The 21,547-nt window shown below is 28.7% G+C and overlaps 1 protein-coding gene across 2 annotated transcripts in view; it reads right to left on the bottom strand.

Moving 5' to 3' along the window:
* Window positions 1-1,776: 1,776 nt before the first annotated feature.
* The window catches only part of LOC107443697 (long-chain-fatty-acid--CoA ligase 4), a 47,030-nt gene continuing 27,259 nt past the window's right edge, over window positions 1,777-21,547 (bottom strand). For both annotated transcript variants that reach the window (XM_087155192.1, XM_087155193.1), the window contains exons 7-17: window positions 20,966-21,043; window positions 20,312-20,393; window positions 18,122-18,180; window positions 16,556-16,620; window positions 16,393-16,464; window positions 15,295-15,434; window positions 12,797-12,969; window positions 12,438-12,512; window positions 9,449-9,637; window positions 4,008-4,283; window positions 1,777-2,532 (exon numbers count right to left, since the gene is read on the bottom strand). In XM_087155192.1, the coding sequence (XP_087011318.1) occupies window positions 2,351-2,532; window positions 4,008-4,283; window positions 9,449-9,637; window positions 12,438-12,512; window positions 12,797-12,969; window positions 15,295-15,434; window positions 16,393-16,464; window positions 16,556-16,620; window positions 18,122-18,180; window positions 20,312-20,393; window positions 20,966-21,043 (1,391 nt within the window). In that variant the 3' untranslated portion in view covers window positions 1,777-2,350. The remainder of the gene's footprint in view (window positions 2,533-4,007; window positions 4,284-9,448; window positions 9,638-12,437; window positions 12,513-12,796; window positions 12,970-15,294; window positions 15,435-16,392; window positions 16,465-16,555; window positions 16,621-18,121; window positions 18,181-20,311; window positions 20,394-20,965; window positions 21,044-21,547) is intronic.

The raw sequence follows: 21,547 nt of genomic DNA, 5'->3' as shown, positions 1-21,547 counted from the left end.
TTTGAAACAAATTTTATCGAAATACTAATTTTGGCCACGAAAACTTGGATGCTGGCCCACTGTGTAATGCAAAAATAAGTTAGCTAAGAGAGATGAAAAATTAGGTCATTGTGTTATTCCATCAATTTGAAGAAAAATATTTTTTCCATTGTAAAGATAATTTTTAAAATGACAAAAATTAATTAGAATTTCCCAACATTCAAAATCTCACTTAAGGATATTTTTAAAATCATAGTAATAATTCAAAAAGACATCTTTTAGTTTAGAAAGGGGAATGCTATTGAAAAGATCCTGAAAATCAAAAGTCGCAGTATATTTATTTTAAAAATTGAAACGTGTATAGAATCGAATGATTCTATACACGAGTCAATATAACGAATAGTTTAAAAGTTTCAAGTGGTTTCATACATAAATTGCTTTCTTTTTTTTCCCTTTTTTTTATATTTTTTACTTTGCTATCTATGAGCTATCTGAACATATGAGGTAAATTTTTCAATGAAATTTTTATGTATGGAATTGAATGCGATAAAATTCGAGTTGATTGAATAAATAGTTTTAATGTGACAAGGGTTTTCTTAAAAATAAATGAAAAACAAAAATAGTACATTTTATATTAAAAAAAATATTTTCAACTTTTGAAATATTAGTCCTTTTGATTCATGCTTGGTCTCATTCGATTAAACGAGAAAAATACATAGGAAATAATACCTCACTTCTCTGTGTAGCAATGTAAAATGTGTAAATAAGTGCAAGTACAATAGTGTAATTTTTGTACATAAAACGCTTATAACTTCTAAACTCTTTGTCCGATCGTATCGGTATTCATCTCATACAATTCATAGTGCAAAATTACATCGAAACATTTACATAACATTTTCAGGTAAATCCTAGATAGCAATGTAAAGTGTATACATAAATATGTATAAAAAAATAGCCTCGTGGCAAAAGTTGGTAAACGCACTTGAATAATTTTATCACTTGTCCCGTGGCCTAAATCATACTATAGAAAATTATAAAGCGAAAAAGCAATATTAATGGAGAAATGTTACCAATTCATTTAGAAAAAAAAGTAAATATTCGACATATTATTATTGATACTATAGATTCATACTATACATGGGAGGCTAAGATAAAGTAAAAACGCCCATGAAACCTGGTGAAGCAATATTAAAGAAGGCTTTTTTTAAAAACACCAAAAATTTTTTGTTTACAGGAAAATACACAGCTGAGTTGAAAATCGCTTATTAAAAACATTTTGATTGTATTTATAGCACCTCTTTCAAAAGTGATTCATCAGATTTCGACATTTTTTTTCTCTTCTTCGCTTAAATATTAATTCGCAATATCTAATAGTAAGTCTGCCTATTGAACTTCTTGTCTGATAAAGGATTCCAAAAATATATATTCAATGTTGGTTATTCCGAAACACCCTGTACATTAAGAGTAGTCATTAAGAAACACATTACTTATTATTTGAGCAGAGTTCATCTGTTTATAATACGTCTTGTACGTTAGAAAGAATTAAAACATAGTTTTTACCTTTAAAAGTTCCCATGAAGTTATACTATAGTCTGGACCTTGGCAAACAAAGAGCCATCAGGTATCCTTTGGCCAAGGTCTGGACAATGGGATAATAATAATTTCGCTTTAATGGGGGGCCGTACAAAAGAATTTAGTATTGAGCTATAGTTGTTCTTTCACGTGAATAGTGAGCATAAAAGTGGTGGTAGTTTATAGAAGAACGAAGTAATTCATAAAAAAAATCACACACAAATATTGAAACTACATGAATATAAAAATTTATTGCAATAAAATATAAATCAAGAATTTAAAAAGATTGCTTTTATGTCTTTAAAGGCTTATTAAAAAACACATTTTTCCAACTTTTGTCATAGTAAAAAAAAAAAAAAAAATACTTTAGGCAGAGTATTTTCAAAACACGATCCTTAATGCTGTCTCCTGGAAATAAATATAGAAGTCGTGCCATCTTGTTAATACTTACCTTTTAGGATTATAACATAAATATTTAAGAATGAATATTAAAATTTAGTGCAGAGCGAAAAACTAAGAAACTTTTATTTTAACTCTTAAAACTGATAGAAAAATCCATGGCAATATTTTTTGTTTTTAACATGTAGTTCTACATAACTGAGACGTACGAATAATGTAAAATGATATTAAAAATTTAAAGGCAATGTTTATAGTCAGTCTGTTTAAAAACTTTTCGTGAAAAATAAGCAAATTTAACTTGTAAATGCTCTTGAAAAATATTGATGTGTTTCCATTGAGTTTGATCATAATGAAGCAATAGATGGCGTCAAAATTCTGCAATCTTACAAGTTGACGTAGATCATGTTGAGCTAGTTCCTTTGTCATTGCTCTTTGAGTACATACTATCTATCACCGATTTATAATGGTTTTCTATATCTTTTCTTCGTAGCTTAAAAGCAGCTGTGACTAGGCCAGACTCAGGGCTCCATTCTTCGTGGCAAAGTCTTATTTTATTTGGTAATTCAGATCCAAACAAGCGACCTATTAAATATAAGCTTTATAATTATTTCGAAAATAATTTTCATACTTAAATTTTATTTTAGAATTTAAAAGTATCTTACAATTTTAAGTTACAGCTTTATCTTAAATAAATAATTCCGAGAAACTAAAACGGTAGGATATTACCGGATTCATTCGCTTCAAATATATGTCAATAGAAAAAATAATCGTAATCGCATCACTTATATAATCGTTAGGGCATTTATCACATTCCTAGGGGTGCATTCACTATTAGGGTGTTTCGATTGTCAGCGAGACCTTAGCTACATCAGACAAACTAGACGCGTTTTTAAAATTTAGACTTAAGGAACATAATAGATGTATCCGTTAGCCAAAATTATTTTCACCCCAGTTACATCAGCTCATCCTGATGCCCTGAAATCTTGGTTTATTCATATGAATGCTGAATCTGTTGTTAACGACATTAATTCTTCACCACATCCCATTGGCGCGTGGAAATGCATTTTACCCTGATTTGCTCTCTCGGCCACAGTGGTTTTTCTTGTTCTGTTTTTCATCTTTTTTTAATTCTCTTAACTACTGTGGTTTTTTAGTTTTGTTTCTCACCTTTATTTTTCCATTTTTTTGTTGGGAACTTAACTTTTCATATTTCAAACCACTTTCCTGTCTTATCATCCACGTCTGGCAAGTCTTAAATGAGCTCCTATTTTTCAGCGCTTGAAACAAGTCGACTGTTAATTTTTTTCTTTTCTATTTATATATTTCTTGAAGCGGATGAAGGGAACTTAAACAATAGACTATACGTTAGATATAATATTAATTTTTAAATAATTTACAGCTAATATTGTAACGCATTTGACAAAAATGTAAAAAATACAATTTTTCTTTTTACTTTTACTGAAAAATAAAAATTTATAGTTTGATCTGTTAGTGCGTAGTCTTCTCCCTAGACAAATATGTAGATAGCATTAAGGAAAAAATACTATTAAATCGAACTTCAAAATGTTAAGATATTAAATTTAAAAATTGTGGAAATAAAGAGAAAACACTTTAAAATAACTTTCAAACACTCTTTTTAAGACATAGGGCTAAATAGGCGATCAATTTTATGTCAGCCTAATAAGGGAAAATGGTTTTTTAATTTTTTTAGCTTCTGTTTTAATTAAAATAAAAAACAAATTCCAATGGTTTTCGAGTGAGAAAAATTCTTTTATTTTATGAAAAAAATATTTAAGTTTCTTGATTTAGTCATAATTAGCCTATAAGGGAAATTAAAGTAGAAACATATAACACATAACATTTAAAATAATAATAATAATTTTTAGTTTTTTTTTTTTCAATTTTTGACAGTACATTTTTTAGTGTTAGGGAAAAGTTTTCTGCTGATAAGTCTATTTTGGTTACTAAACACCTTAAAGGGTATTTTTGTAAATGAGTTCAAATTGCTTTGAAGATCTTTAAATTTCTATCTGCAACAAGGATTTTTTGATACTTACATTGCTTGCCGTATTCTCGGATTCTTTCAGATGCTAAATTTGTAATCTCTTCGTCCGCGCACATCTCCTTAAAAGTTAAATCCTCTTTTCCTAGCTCTTGTGCTAAGCGTTTTAACTCGAGTTGAGAAGGAATAACAAGAGCAATAATGTATGTATGAAAGCTATTTCCATATACACAAATATTTTCAATTAGTGGACAAGTTTTGAGCTCGGCCTCTATCTTCCCCAAAGCTACATACTCGCCGAATTGCAACTTTACTAGATCTTTCTTTCTATCTGCAAAGCAATAAAAATAAATTTGAAAAAAGAAAAACATTAAGAAGACGCAGCAAATAAACTGCACTATAATAAAAGCAAATTGTAACAAATAAATAAATAATAATTAACTATAGTCAACCAAAAATTTAGAACGAATAATTACGAGCAAAATCAAAAACAGAAATGTAGGAAGCTTTGATGTAGAATTTTCATTAAACATAATATTTACACTTTTTCATTACTTCAATTAATTTAGATCAAAATAAATGAAAAATATAATATTTAGCATTTTAATAATTTATGGTTATGAAACACAGCATAGAACAACTGTTTCCTTTTCTGTGTTGAAAGTAAAATCTTCCCAACACGGCTCACTTCCGAACAAAAATTTTTCAAATTATTTGCATTTATTTAAATCTAAGAGAAACTAATTCATTATTGAAATTTCCTTAATTTACAATATTTATTGTTAAATTTTTGAATATGAACAAAGAAAAAATTTCGAACTACTTTTTTTAGATTTTATATTGCAGTAAAAATATAATTCCGATAACCTAACAGATTTTTTATTATAGAACTATTAGACTGTTTTTTATAATTAAAAAATATTTAAATATATTTTTACTCGTAATTAGAGCGTTTGAAAAAAATATATAAAAAAGACACTTGTATCCCATCTGCGCCAAAGGGTTAAGAAAAATTATTAATAAAAACCTTCAATGAATGAGTTCTTTCATTTGAATGTGGGCCTAGAAAATAGTGATATCTCAGTCAAGTTAGTTTCTTAAAAATAAAATAATGATAACAAATTGGTCAATTGTATAGTAGGCTAAGAACAATTAAAATGAAACAATGAAAGCCCTCTACATGTTAAATTACGATGTACTGCTATTTGAAGACAAAAAATAAGTAGGAATCTTACATTTTTTTCTCAATTAGAATAGACAAAGTGAGTGAAATACAACAACTAAAGGCGTAGTTTTATTACAAATATTTTACGAAATGGTATTATTTAGTCTTTTAGATCACTAGCTCTTCCATTCGTTGTGCGATTTCTATAAATCTCATTATAAAAAATAAATAAATAAAATAATAAGTATTATTTTACTATTTGTAAATTCAAAACTGTATGGGTTGTTGAGCAAATAATTATTAAATTATTATTCTCAAAAATTATTCAGAGCATTTTCTTAAATTTATTGTTTTTAATCTCATACAACTATAAAAAAAAATTGAAATGATCCTCATGCATATATTTCCGTACAAATCTTTGTAATTAAATACTTCTCGAGGCAAAAATGATATTTTAAACTTCTTTATTTGAAAGATTTCTAGATGCTGTTGAGGAAAAAATTTAAAAACTGTTCTTTAAGGAAACAACATTCGATATTTTTCTTAAGAAAATTATTTTTAAATGAAGAAAACTCCATTTTTAAGCTTTACAATTTTTTTGCGACAATTTCCATAGTTTCCTCGTTTGGACTAGCAAAGAATATTACTAATGAATAACAAGTTTCATTATTTATTTATTTTTAAAGTTTCCTTTCCCGCTTCTAAATAAATAATAAGTAAACCAAAATTTCTAACTTAGCAAACGCGTTTTAGTCGGACGAAAATAATTATAAATTGAACTTGGCAAAGGACAACTTTCCTCAACATTTCATTGTCTTCTTAGAACCTGTTATTTAAGTTGAAAGCAAATTACAATTTTAACATTGGAAAGATTATTATAAATAATTGTTCATTACTTTATTACTAATCATCTTTACATTGTTAAGAGCAAGTTTTTTTTTTAAGAGTCAAACAGGTTGGATACTTGACATTTGATTTTGTTGAAATTTTCAGGATATGATTTTTATGCAAAACTATTAGATGCGTGTTTTTTTCTCGAAGTTTTGGGTAATCAAAACTGATGATCCTCAAGAAGAAAACACATTTATTTGCATGCGGCAATACTTTTTTCTGAAATGATTGAACGAACAACGACTGTGACCATTATTTTGTGCTCTACTACTTTCACACTGACTATTAAGACATAAATACTTTCAGTGAACCTTTGCATTTAAGGTCAAATGTCATTAAAAAAAATTGAAATAAGGCTATTTTCTTTAACTTTGACTGTCAAAACTTACTTGTGCCATCAAGGATTATACCAAAAAGGTATATATTTCTAGGAATACAAGCTAATGATTAGTACATTAAAAGTCGACATATGTATGGTGTGCAGTGAGCAAAATAAAAAATAAAAAACGAACACCCTGAATAAGTTTTGACCTAATGATCGGATTTTTTGACCTAATGATTGACCTAAGGACTCAAACTTAATGGTTCACGGGAGGACCTCATTTATGTTAATTAATTAGTTCGAATGATATTTCAAGATACGAAATCCGACACAAAAACATATATTCCTTGAAAAAAAATTCTTTTTCGATGGATTTGGATTCTTTACTTTCAAAATATGGAGAGTTGTAGCAATCAAGGTAGAAGTAGAGTTCCTAATTTGGGTATATTCGGAAATAGGATATAATATCATAGTTTGGTCAGGAAAGGGGTCGAAAGTCTGAACACCTAAATGTTAATTTTTCTTATTGCATATTTCGCTTTATCTCGGAAACTTCTAGAAAAAAATTGAAAAAAGTTTGTGCACAATTATAAAATTCATTTATCCAATGATAATTCCATACAAGAAATAATTTTTAATAGTCATTTATGACTTTCTATTTTTTTACTTAATAATAGTCGAAAAAATTTTGAATTTTCTTCTTATGGAATTCGTTCTCAGTCGTCAGTTTAAATTGTCTTAAAAAAGTCGTATATTTAAAATTCGATATTTCAGGAACTATTCGATCAATATTGTTCAACTTTTATAGTTTGCCTTTTTAAATTAAATTCTTTAAAATGATGTAAAAATTTGTATACCTTACAATTCAAAATTTTTCCAACTATTATTAAGTAAATTGATAAAAAAATTATAAATAATTATAAAAAATTATTTTTTGCCTGAAATTATCTTTGGATAATTGAATTTTGCAATTGTGAGCAAAAAATTTTCAATTCGCTACAAATTTTTCCAAGATATGGTGAAATACACAAAAAGTAAAATTAATACTAAGGGATCTAAACTGTGGACCGCTTTTTTTACTTAACTACCTGGACCATATTTCCCAGATTAATGCTACCTCCCATATTTTGAGGCTAACTAATCTAAATCCGTTGAAAAAAAGGTATGTTTATTCAGAGAAAGTACGTTTCTGTGTCTATTTTCGTAACTTAAAATAACGTTTGCACTGATTACTTAAAATGTATGTTACTTATATGTTACTTATATGTGAGCATATTTCCTCCCTTGAACCATTAAGATTGTGAAGATCCGATCGACTACGTGAAGATCCAATCATTAAATCTAAATTTATTCAGGTTTAATGATCGTTTAGTTTCATGATAGATAGTTTAATTATTACCTGGAAGTAACAAAAAGCTGTAATTTTGACAATTTCAAACTGATTAACTGCCTTTACTAAAATTAGACAAGAAATTTGTTGGAAAAGGAGCTTTCAGTGTAGCAGAAACAAAATAAATTCATCGATCAATGGTAACTGATTCAACTTTTATAAAATGTGGTCCTAAACTTTGAGGCCCATACCTAATCAATTGAATACGGAAATAGTTTTTTGAAAGCTCTAGGTTGTTTTAAAAGATGTGATTTAGGCTCAATATTAATATCTGAAGTTAACCCTCCCTCGAGGTGAACTCTAGTTTCTATTTAGAATTTACGAAGAAGGAGGAGATAAAGGCTAGCAAAACTTACTGCTTGCTATCTAAGAAAATGATATAATGTTCCCAATGTAATGAAACCACACTTAAAACGATTTGTCCAATTTTTAAATATTTATTTAAGTTTCAAAAGGAAAGATAGTAAATTCTGACTCTTTGTATCTGACTTTACTCCCTAAGCAAGTGGGGCATTTATCCCAATGTATTTTTAAGCAATTGAAAGCATCATTTCAGTTTACTAGTAGTTTAAAAGTTATAAATCTTTTGTGTAATTTTTTTTCAATTACCTACTTAAAACTTTTATAACTTTTCTATTGTCAGTGAACTGAAATGTTCCTATCAATTCTTTAAAATATACATTCGAATCAATACCTCAGTTACCAGGATAACAATATTAGATGCATGTATCAATCAGAATTTGCTCACATTCCATTTAAAACTTACACAACTTCTTAAATATTAGATATATCGTTTTAAATAAGATATCATTCAATTCAACGTAAAAAATTAATTAGGAATATTTTAACACATGCCTGATGGATAGAAACGAGTCGGGGCACGAGGGGTCACCTCACTCTCATCAAACTTTAGATAGAGACTAAAGCTCACCTCGAGAGAAGGTGTTGACCTTAGATATTTATACTGTGCCTAAAACATATTTTTAAAACATTTCACACCATAGATCCATATTAACCATATAATCATATAGATTATATCATATAACTATAGATCTGTGATTTGATTTTGTTTTTATTTGACTTAAGACTTCTTTTCGTTTTAAATTTCCTAGTTGTATAGTTTTGGGGAAAGCAACTAATGAACTTGAAATTGTGCAAAATTTTAGTTTCTTGCTACTTTCAGAATAATTTTCAGGTCGCATCAAATGTATACCAGACATATATTTTTAGGTACTACTCATTAGTTAATATCAAGATATTTACTCAAAAATATATATTCACTGAAATATATATCTTTGTCTTTCACTATTTTGTCACAAGTAGATCTTGACGGTCAAAGTCTAAGTTTTACCTCATAATCGAAGATCTTTAAATGACCTTCGACCTTTGATGTAAAGCTCCACTGAAAGAATTTATATCTTAATATTTAGTGTGAGAGTAGTGGAACACAAAAAAGGATCAGTGCCGTGGTTTCTTCACTTCACAAAAAGTATGACCGCACGTAAATAGATATTTTTTTCTTTTTTGAAAATGCTCGAATATCTTCAGTTTTGACCCTCTCCCAAAAATAAAAAAACTAATGTCTAATAGTTTTACATAAAGAACATAACCTGAAAATTTCAAAATCAAAAATGTCAGTTATCCAACCTGTCTGATTCTTAAAAATCAATATAATTCTTAATCAAACATATACGTATATAAATATATATATTATTGTGTATAACATACCAATAATTTTTAGTGTTCCATCAGGAAAAACTTCACCAATATCCCCAGTGTAGAACCAGCGTTCACCTCCTTCAATTTTATAGGAATCCATTGTTTGTTTAGAATTTTTAAAGTAACCTAAAGTCAATGCATCCCCTCCTATTATGACCTCACCTCGTGGATTAGGTTTATCCAGAACGTGATAGTTTCCTGAAAAACACCGAAAAGTTCTGATAAATTTAAAATATTTCCAAATTTTAAGTGTTTAGATTGAAATTTCTACTCACAAATATATTAAACTATAATAAATTAGATAGTAATTTATTATGATGAATAAATTAACCACAACTACAACTTTCTTATGGTTTCGCTTTTTCAGGTACTGATTTACGGAAGGGGACTCGGGACACAAGCCCTGGATCCTAAACTTCCCTGGGGCCCCACCATAAATTACCTATTAAGGAAAAATTATTTTAATTTTTCTACCTAGTTCGACCTTTAACTTGTTAGTGCTTTGTACTTGCTTTTTGAAGAGATAATAGATCTTACAAATAATTTTTTTAAAATGCTTTAGATGCTTTGCTAGATATTTAGCATAAATATCTTGTTTCCTATATGATTTTTATCATTCTTACTAATAACTCTTACGCTATCAATTAAATATTAGTATTTTTCCTAAATTAGCTAAATAAAGCTTTGAATTTTTATATATCTTTTGATATTGTGATTAAGAACCATGCATGTTAACTGATACTTGTCAACTCTTTTAGAGGATCCCCAAGTGACTGTGAGCCTAAAGCCCCGAGATCTGTAAATTGGGCTTAGCTTTTTTTCATAAATAAATTTCATTTAAATCGGCAGCAAAGAACCTTAAAATTTTTATTTTTTTATCTATACTTAAACAGTTTTATTAGGCTTATACTTTTCAAAAAATGAAAATTAAAGGTTTGTTCGAAACTGTGTCCTATATTAATAGAGCTAAATCTTGATTTAATACAAATTTAAAGAACCTTTTCCAATCATTTAGGTTATTAAAAATCATATTAAGACAGTATTACTTAGAAAAAGTTATCACGAAAAATAGTTTTACTCTAGAAATTTAGTACATTTACAGTAAAATAAATTTTCGTGAAGTAGCATGAAAGGATTTTTTGGGGTAGGGCTGATGAATTTATAAGTTGATTCCTGTTAGATATTACACTAAGAAAAATTCCTAAGTATCCGTTGCCAATTAAATTGCATTTTTTGATGGAACTTGAGAAAAAAATATTTTGCTATTCATCTCTGGTTATGAAAAAATAAATTTTCAAATGCAAAGTTTTGGCGAAAAAAAGAAAGTTTAAAAAATAATTACAGGGAGTTCCTCAAACAAGCACTAAATATACATTTGACAGACTGATTTTCGAGTCATTTTCAATCCAAAAATATATTTTATTTCAACGAAGTAATTGAATTCTTAATTTTCTATAAATAAAAATATTAATTTGTAAAGTAATTAACACATTGAGCATGCATTGATTACTATTTGGAACTCTGTGTATACGTTTTAGTTCGATTAGCGAGGAAAACTTGGAGTACCTTCTCGTCTCTAAACCTAAATTTTTATTTTCAAACATATCACTGCACGCACAATTGAGTAGCCCAGGAGTAAAATCTGCTGTCTGTTGTTAGATGAAACTTGTAAAATGGGGAGGGAAACTGAAATATTGTGGAGGAGAGTGGGAGAGAGATGTTTGTTGTCTGCCGGCAGGATTCGAACCAAGGATGTTTGAGAACATCTTTGAAAAGAATGTACAATGAGGTTCAATTCTGAATTAAGAAGCTTTATATGTGTAGTGGATGCCGCACACTCCTCCTGCACTGAACGAGAAGTTTGACTCACTATCAGTCGTGAACTCGTGAACGTTTCACGAGATTGAGAGGCCGCCTGGTTTTTAGTGAAGTCACCATTCCAGTGCTGTTCGTGCCTTGACAATGTAGACCCAGATGATTTATTTGTCCAATCAAGGCAAGCCGAGGAACAAAGCTATGTAGAGTAGTGCTGATATCTATCGAGCTGATATCTACCGAGAATTTGAGTGTCTGTAGTCACCAATGTGGAGTGAGAGTGTTGTTGGCTGCCGGCAGGATTCAAACCAAAGACCTTTGGGATCGTAGTCAGATGCTCTAACCACTAACCACCATAGAAATGGGTCTACACCTCAATCCAGGGTGAGTTAGAAATATATATATATATATATATATATATATATATATATATATATATATATATATATATATATATATATATATATATATATATATATATATATATATATATATATATATATATATATATATATATATATATAGTTCCATTTTTTATTGAAGTATTCTTATTGAAGTCCATATTGAAGCTGATCCTAAACGACATAAGATGCTGTATTTAACACATTTAATTTTTTGTTTCAGAAAGTACAATTAACTAGTTTCGTAACTGGGCGGAGTCCCGCAGTGGACTGATCGTTAAGACACGGTTACCAGCAGATCACCGAAGTCAAGCATCACTGACTGCGGGCAGTGTGCGGGTGGTTGACCACTTGCATCTGTCTGCATAGGGACCGAGGGAGTGGGGTATTGGTCCTCGTTAAACTGTTCTACCGTAAAGTACTCGACTTCGCGTGCTGGTCGTCGGGCTACCGAAACGGGGGTGCCATCCCCTCTTCAGAGGATCAAAATTGTGATGGCATGTCTTCGGATCATCCCCAGGGATGTTTCCCAGACCGTCGCCAGTAGCCCATTGCACAGCTCTAGTGCGACGTAAATGAACTACAATTACAACAACAACAACTGAACGACTCAATTAATGACAAAAAAGTAGATCAAATACAAATGTATAAAATTAATCTCTGTCCCTGATTTAATGCTATTTCTTTATGTATTTTATTTTAAATTTCTAAAATGTTTTCCCCTTATTACTTTCTCTCTCATTCACATTTTTTATGCCGAAAATAACAAAATTGTTATGCACCTTCTTTCCAATCCACAAGACGTAATCTACAAGTCGATAAAGGTGCACCAACTCTTCCAACACTATAATCCTCACCTAAAAAATAAATATTACTTATTTTAATATAAATTCATAAAATACAATATGTAGTCAAAAGTAAATTTGGTGCTTAAAGTTCAGCGATCATACCAAAATGGAAATCGCTTTATTTAAGCCTACAGAATACACAAATAAAAGTTATTAAATGTAGGCTTTTATGTGACCGTAAACTGTCATACTATATTGCTAATTATTAAATATCTATGAAACGTGAATTTCGCTATGAAAAAAATGAAGACATAATTTCGCAAATAATATGACAATATATATTAGGAACTTACAGTCCATTCCAGTAGCAGATGCTACTGATTCTGTCAATCCATACCCTTGAATGACATTAACATTCAAAACAGATCGAATAAATCTTTGAGTATCAGGTGAAAGAGGTGCACTGCCGCAACACATTATTCGTAGGTTTCCGCCCATGAAGTCTTTATAAGTCTGTAGCAAATTTCTAAGGATAAAAGAAAAAGAATTATTTCAGATTGCTAGAGCAATGTTCGAAGAAATATAATACGCATTTTATAAGCAAGTGCTGATATTTTTATTTGTAGAAAGGTTTTAAAGAATAAAATTCGACATAGAAGCATTTTTAAGGTCTAAAAAGAGATCATGAAATAAATAAATAAAGATTTTGTCAATCTTACATGCGATTGCAAAATGTGTGGAGATAATTTGCATAAGATATGTCGAATTTAAATTTAGTCTTAAGGTCTGCCTGCCTTAAAATGACCGATTTCATCAAATAATTCGAATTTCTGTTTTTTGCATTTTTGAAAAGAATGAACTCTTAGGATTCTAAAAATGTTTTGTTTTTAAAATTTCGATAATTAGAAGCAAAGTTATAGCTGATTTTGAAACCGGAAGTGAGATTCCGAAACACCGGAAGTGCACTGAAAACGTCAAAACTAAATGTAAACAATGTAGTTTTGAGCTAATAAGAATTTTTTTTTTTTGCTTGTAATGCTATTAAAAATATTAATATTTGTTAATTTCTTTATATACTATTAATTAAACGCATCTGGCAACAAATTATGTATAAACTTTTTAAAGGAAGTGAAATTGAATGGCATTAATTTTGAGGGGCCTCCCTGGCCAAGCGGTATCGCCGGTCCAAACGCTCTGTTAAGCGTGGAGGTAGCGGGATCGAATCCCGCCGTAACCCTGGATGTATTCTTTGTGATGTCTTTCTCTGAATTGTTCTATCTGTATTTTCTACTTGACAATGACTTATAAGCCTATATATTGAGCACACAAGTCAGCAAATGTATGTAATTTCAATAAATCATTAATTTTGATATTTATATTTTCCGTTTGCTATGCTTTATTCAGCATCTTTAATATTAAATTGACGGTAGTTTCAGTTGTTATTTAAGTACTTTTTATTGTTATTTAAGTACTTTTATTTCATTGTTTAGTTATAGTAAAGAAATATGCTAACATACTAAATCTTTTTACAAAATTATGTACTGTAAAATTTTTTGTTTTCATAAGAAAGGCATATCTTATAATGTTTATTTTAAAATAATGCAGTTTTTGTTTGAAATGAAGTTGAAAATAATAATAGTGTGTAGTATGAAGTTAATATTTTTGATCATGTAGTTGTGTATACAAAATACAGCGAAAATTAACGCGTCATTTTTGCCTGTTTTATGAAAAAATATAAAAATTTAACTATACTACATTCTAAAATGACTTAGGTATTGTTTGGCAATTGATTCTAACAACCTGAAACTGTTTTAAAGAACAAGAATTGTGTTTCACGAAACGTAAATTTAGTTAAGTTCTGCTTAAATTTTAAAATTATAATGTATGATTTTTGCTATCTTTTCATTACAAGGTGTTCCGTAGAAACTATTATGAAAATATTTTTATAGTCTTTATGAAAAATGAAGTTAAAAAGTATGCACATTTGGGATTTAAAAGAAATATTACAGTGAGAGAGAAATAAAACTATATCGAAATCTTTCTTTCGGATGACAAAATGACAAGTGAGGAAGGTGAGATGAAAAATATTAAAACTACATTGGTTATCCTAAAGACAAATGACATTAAAGGCATTAATTACCTGATGAAACTTTAAGGTGTTTATACTAACCAATTGTTAACTTCTCTCTGTTTCCTCCGGCAATAAAACGGGTTATGATGTTTTCAGTGTCACTTTCCCGAACATTGATTCGTAAGATTAAATATTAATTAACGACCACCAATATGCATACTTTTTAAAAGGATTTTAATCATTTGTATTAAGGGTGGTAATTACGAAAAATCTTGTATATAAGAATGATCTCTCCAAATTTAAACCCTTAATGGTCCGGAAGAAGCCTACTTCTCACCAGATATAATTATAACAATTGATTGCAATAACTAATTACAATGATTGCAATTAAATTAACTGTTAATATGGCAACAGTAAGAATGATAGAAATTATAAAATGATTTTAACTATTATATCTACGGTACTGCACCGAATAACTGAAAGGGCCATGCCACTTATATGGTTGCAACCATCCGTTTAAGGGTTAAATTGAGGGGGGGAGCACGAATATCATCATACGCTCTAAAAGATGATAAGTATAAATGATGCATTTTACTTCTCGATCTGGAGACATCAAAGTGCTTTGTTTCGAAGGTTGTCGATAATACCAAGTGCAACGGTAACTAACAAGTTTGTATTTATTAATATAAAAATAAATTATTTTGAATGAATTTCATAATTTAATAGGAAATAAGAAGCTGAGTATGAGAACAGTATAATATTGTATTAAAAAATATTTACCTATTTAATCGAGGGGTTTGAAACCCCTTAGCATCCCAAAAATTTTTATATTCAACGGCGAAGTCAAACATCAGTCTCTTAAAGGTATCATCTTTGCCTGCTAGTTGAATAATGCTTTTTCGAATACGATCTAGAATTAGCTGTAATAAAAAATTATTTTAAAATTAATATGATTTGTAATATAATACTATAACATATTATACAAATATTTATTTAAAAAATACGATGAAAAGTCTTGAATTTTTTTATGTATTTGCTGTTTAATAAGAGTCTCATAAGAGCCGACCTGGTTAGCGTGCCTGACTGCGGAGCTGCTGGTTGCGGGTTCGAATCCTGGTCAGGGCATGGATGTTTCTTTCTCTCTGTGTTCTATGTCCTTTCTCCTTTGTGTGTGATTGTGTGAATGTGATCCGCCCTATAAACGGGTTTGTGGTTGTGTGACGTGATCGACGCTGCTTCACCGCCTGTGGCTTCGCCACAGGTGCCCACTGGGTAACGAGAAGAGAGTAGCAGTTCTGGCATTTTTGTGGCCAATGGGACAACCCCCAAGTGCCCGCCATTAAAAATAGAAGAGAATAAAAAAATTCTCTTAAGAGTTTAATAAGACCTGAGGCCCCACACCTGAATTGACGAAATGTCATCCCAGGTGGGCATTGAAAAAAAATTAAGAGTCAAATCTTTACTTTGACCGGGAAGATTGTGCTTTGGAACACTTTCCACAACTTGGTAACACTTTTCCCTTTATAACTTCTATAATTATAGTCAGATTCACAATCTAAAGACAACACTGCGCTATCGTTACTCTACAAGTTCAATGCACAAACTACTTCCTCTGTTATATATGCTTTTCTAACACACAGAACATACCTGCAGTATATTTTCTAAAGTATTTTACAGGCTGCAACAGTCACTGACATCTAAAATGCTGATATCTTAGATCAGACTAGACCTACTTTGTTATCTAACTACTAATTTAGTTTTTTTTTTTTTTTTTTAACAAAAATCAAAATTTGAAAGGGACGAAAAAATCTGTACCGGAACTAAATTTTTACAAACAAATAAATAAATGTGGCAAAAAATTAAATCATCAAAACTTACTGGCACAGTAAGAAACAAAGTTGGCTTAAGTATTGAAATATCTCCTTTTTGTCCCTTTTTTACAGCAGTGCTCTGAAATTTTATTGACATATTTTAGTCAAAAATGTACAGCCGAGAAAATGGAATAAATTAAAGTTATTAAGAAAAGGTGACATTTACTTACAAAATCTGTTAAAGTCTGAGCTGATGAAAATCCAATCGCCACTCCTAATGTACTCAAATAGCATTCTATACAAAATAAATAAAGAAACATAAGTAAAATGCAATTAACATTATGAATAGAGTAATTTATTAAAAATGCTGTTTAAACTTTTTCAAACCCCTTCTTTTAATCTAGGCAGATTTATGGACAGATTCGTCCATTAGTCCATTCGCTTTACTCATTAATGAAACAGGACATTCATGAAGTCTTAGAGTATGAAAGAGCGCGAAAGCTTCCCTGGAAATCACAAACTGGCAACATTTTTTTTTTTTGGACGAGCAAGTAACTATTAAACATGAATCGTTTATATTCAACTACTTGCACAGGATACTGATACTGAAATAACTCCAATATTTATATATATATATATATATATATATATATATATATATATATATATATATATATATATATATATATTCAAAATGAAGAATAAAACAAAGAAAAATGAAAGACATATGAAAAAAGGGGGAAATAATAAGTAAAAAAATAACAAACAACAGTTCAAAAAAGAAAAAAAAAGGATGAAATTTTATTTAAAAAACCGGAAAAACGGGAAAAAAAGGAAAGATATAATGCTTAACGGATATAATCGTGTGGGCTGATGAAGGGATTATATCTTTCTTTTTTTTCCCGTTTTTTTTCCGTTTTTTTAAATAAAATTTCATCCTTTTTTTTTTTAAACTGTTGTTTGTTATTTTTTTACTTATTATTTCCCCCTTTTTTCATATGTCTTTAACTTTTCTTTGTTTTATTCTTCATTTTGAACTTATCTAATGGGTTCTGTTTACTTGCAGCTTAAGCGCAATAAATGAAACTTATTGTTTTTCTTAACTTTCTTCGTGTTTTCTTGTATCTATTTATTTATTTTATATATATATATATATATATATATATATATATATATATATATATATATATATATATATATATATATATATATATATATATATATATCTGATTAGTAAGGATTTTCTACTTGAGGCATAATTATGCCAAACTATATGATTGAAAATATTAAAAGGACGGAATTATACCAGCAGAGTGAAAACTAGTTGTGTTGTTGCTTTGATATCAACTTTATGATTAAATAAAAATGTTATTATAAAATAAAGAAATCTGTATTTTATTTCAAACTACCGTTTAGATTTTTTTATTACAAATAGTATAATATTAAATATTTCAAATAATAATATAATATTAATTATATTAAAAATACTTATTTATTACAAATGCCCAAAAGATAGGCTTCGATGCCATCTCCTAAAGAAAATATAATTTTGCGACGAAATACTTAAGCAAATTAATAAAGTAACACCCAGCACCATAGAATCGAGGAACTATGTATTTGATAGGTTCTTTGACTCAAAAAGAATTAAACTTATTCAATTGAAATCCAACTATAAGGTCAAAAATTATCCAAATTACTTCATTTTTTATACCACTTTTCTCTTTTTTAAATGGTTTCAACATTTCGAAAAAAGTCTAAAGAATAACAGTAAATAATCCCTTATTTTTATTTCTTACCTGCTGCAAGCTCTAGGACATGTGCGACAGGTAAATAAGCAATATATGTATCACTGGGTCTAAAAAATTAAAAATATATAATAAATAATTAAACGAAACAGCTCATGAAATGTAGTAAAACTATGCAATGAATGCGATTTTATAAAATAAGATTCTTTAAGAAAAAATAAGAATAGAAAGGAGTAAGAATAGGCATTGAGAAAAATATATATTTTTAGAAGTCAAATTTTATTCATTAGAAATGGCCAATAAATATTTTAGCGAGGAAAAAACAAAAAAATTTATCAAATCCTGGGAAATCACTATTGTGAAAAGCGAATATAAAAGGTAGAAACCAATTTGATTGCCATGGGAAATTTAAACGGGTTTTTTTTATATAATCCATTGAACTCCTCTCAATTTCTTCCATCAATCATACTGGTTTCTATTTTATTTTAACTTATGTATTTATTTATTTGTCATTCCCATTTTTCTCAAAAGTTATTCATCAAATTTTGAAATTTTATTTTTATTTTTTCCTGCTTAAATATTATTTTGTGATCCCTAATGATAATGTAATTCTGACTTTTCCAAAAAAAAAGAATTCTAAGAATAAGTATAAGGGTAGTTATAAAGTAACTTCTATGTTAAACAGGTAAGCATTCAAAAATTTATAAATTTTAAACTTAACAAATAAAGCACATTTTCATACAATTTCAACACTTTCAAACACTTTCGCATTCAACAAAAATTATTGAAGGGCTAAAACGTTTTGTCCTGAACTTCACTTGAATTCAATTTCTTCTCTTTTTGATAATTCTGCTTCAATTAGACTTTTAAACTATAGTCTTCAAGGAAAATATCGATTGTAGTTTGCAACAGATGATATTCTCATTGTGAATGCGCAACAATGCATTTTTCATCGGTGCGTTTAAAATAATCAAAGAGCTATGTTTTCTTAGAAAAAGTAGTTACTAGATTTGTAAAAGTAGTTAATCGATTTTTTTAGAAGTAGTTAATAGATTTTTAGAAGTAATCAAGGAATCATACTGAAATTCAAGTGTCGCTTGGGATATATTTTATAATGGGCAGTTCTCAAAAGTTGGGAGTATTACACAGATTTTAGTTATTTAGGTAGTTTCCAGTTGTTTCAACATGAATCAGTCAAATAGCTTGATCTATCAATGAAATTACTGTTTAATACTTTTAAATATTTTCTTCTGATTTTATGAAATAATTTTGCAATCAAATGCCCTATTTCTCCTAGAAATTTTTCTTGGACGTGAAATAGAATATTGTCCAAACCGTAATGATCGTAACGCTAATCACACTAAAGGGCAAATTTTTTTGCTGCATTTATGCAAATATTTGATTTTATCTAATTCGGGTGTGAGGAAATTTATTTTACTCCTACAGCTACAGATTTTTTTAAACTGAAATTTTTAATTAATTTTTTTTTTGTCGAAGTGTGCAAATCAAGGAAATTGCATCGGAAACCTTGGCCTTAAATGTCCTTTTTTGGGGCTACGAACTCTTCCCTATTATGACCTGTTCAGAAGTAAGCGAAGAAACAGCTCATGATAGGAGAGGCACCCCTAGCGGCGTATGATGACATTTTTAGACAAGGGTTCCTATGCAGTTTTAATCCTGATGATGTGCCTTTTTTCTTCTAGAAATTTTTTGCGAAACTTACGTGACATCCTGTTATACATAACGTTTTCAAATTTCTACATTTCGGCAAAAAGGTTATTTAAAAAATAAGAGCAGCTTGGAGAGAGAAACGGATTGCAGACTTGAAAGTTAGCTATGCGAAAATATACAAGATCCGTTAAAACATCTCATGTAACATAAAGCAAAAAAAAATGTTTCCCAGTGTAATTTTCCCCAAAAGTTTAACCCTTAAAGTAATCTGATGCCCTAAAATTTAATGAAAAATTTACTGTGTTAAATTTTGACCTTTTATTGCTTTACTGTTTTAACAACTTACATGAGCTGACGGGACCTTCCGTGAAAGAAATTTCTATGAAAATTTTTAAGCCTGTTACTTCAAAATTTAAATTAATGCCTTAAACTTATGGCTTACAAAAAAATAAATTTACACTCCTAATTAAATTAAATAAAAGACCTAATTTTAATTAAATAAAAGACATTATTGACTATTTTTTCAAGACTTGAAATAACGCTTTATTAAATCTATAACTTATTACTTACTTCAGTTGCAAAGATGGACTATTCATGAGTTCAGCAAATCCTTTTACAGTTGTTAAAATATTCTTATGAGTAATCATTACACCTAAGGAAAACTATCCATCAGTATAATGTTTAATACTAGAAGTTAAATATCGGAACATTTATTAATCCTGTCGTGATGGCGCATCAAATTACTTATAATTTTTAAAACTTCTTAAAACCATGTCTAATAAAACCATGTCCATGTTAAGAAATACTTTAGCATTGAAATTTCGAATGATAAAGTTGGTTTGTTTTACAAGCATAGTTTGAATGCCTTTTTCAAATAATTTCTATTTTAGAAACATAAATAATAAATATAATTTATGATTTTAAAAATTAATACCATGTTATTTTAAATAATTTATTGCTCTATGATATTACTAATGTATCTAATTATTTTCATATTTTTCAGATAATTATCATATTTGTAATTTTAGCACCAGTCTGCATACTATTTTATAATAAAAAATGCATGTTACACGAGTTCATAATTTACCTTAATTCTTTTAGCTCGTTGAAGTGTAAAAACTTGTGTCTATTTTTATTTTAGAATTAATTTTAATAATTTATAATAATTCGATCAACCAATTCAATAAATACAGCTTTCAAATATAAAAATCTATTCAATCCAACCTTTTGGAATACCAGTTGATCCACTTGTGTACATAAGAATCGCCATATCCTCAGATTTAGGTGGAGAAAAACTTGCTTCTAAAACAAAGAATAAAGTAATAAAATAAGTTTTAAGTAATTAATTCATTATATTTTTAAATCAAAATGACAGAAGTGTCATTTACTTTAAGAAAACTAGCAGCATAGTTTTCAACCAATTTCCATAATTTTTTTTATTTCAATTTTTAGCAATAACAATATTTTCTGATTAAAAATGTGTCAATCTTCATTTCTCAATTGACATTAAGTTGCTTGACTGATTTATATTAATTTTATCTAAGCATTAATCTTATCTAAGCATAAATTTTGTAATGCATAAATTTCATTAAAATTGTTGATCATTGAACATTTAGTTTGAAAAACAGCTTAGTCCTTATTCAGATATTTTAACGGAAAGAAAAAGAAAACAAAACATTTCTCAAACTGGAACTCAAAAATTTCCCTCTACCTTTTATTCAAAAAGAAAAGAGCTGTTTTTGATTAAAAAAGCTGTTTTTGATTTAATATAATAAATAAATAAATTGAGACAATTAGATAAAAATT

The sequence above is a fragment of the Parasteatoda tepidariorum genome, chromosome 11, assembly GCF_982258835.1.
Source record: "Parasteatoda tepidariorum strain Cologne lab strain chromosome 11, Ptep-v5.0, whole genome shotgun sequence".
Lineage (NCBI taxonomy): Eukaryota > Metazoa > Arthropoda > Arachnida > Araneae > Theridiidae > Parasteatoda > Parasteatoda tepidariorum.
The sequence above is the reverse complement of the archived record's forward strand: the minus strand, read 5'-3'. Positions and strand labels throughout refer to the sequence as shown.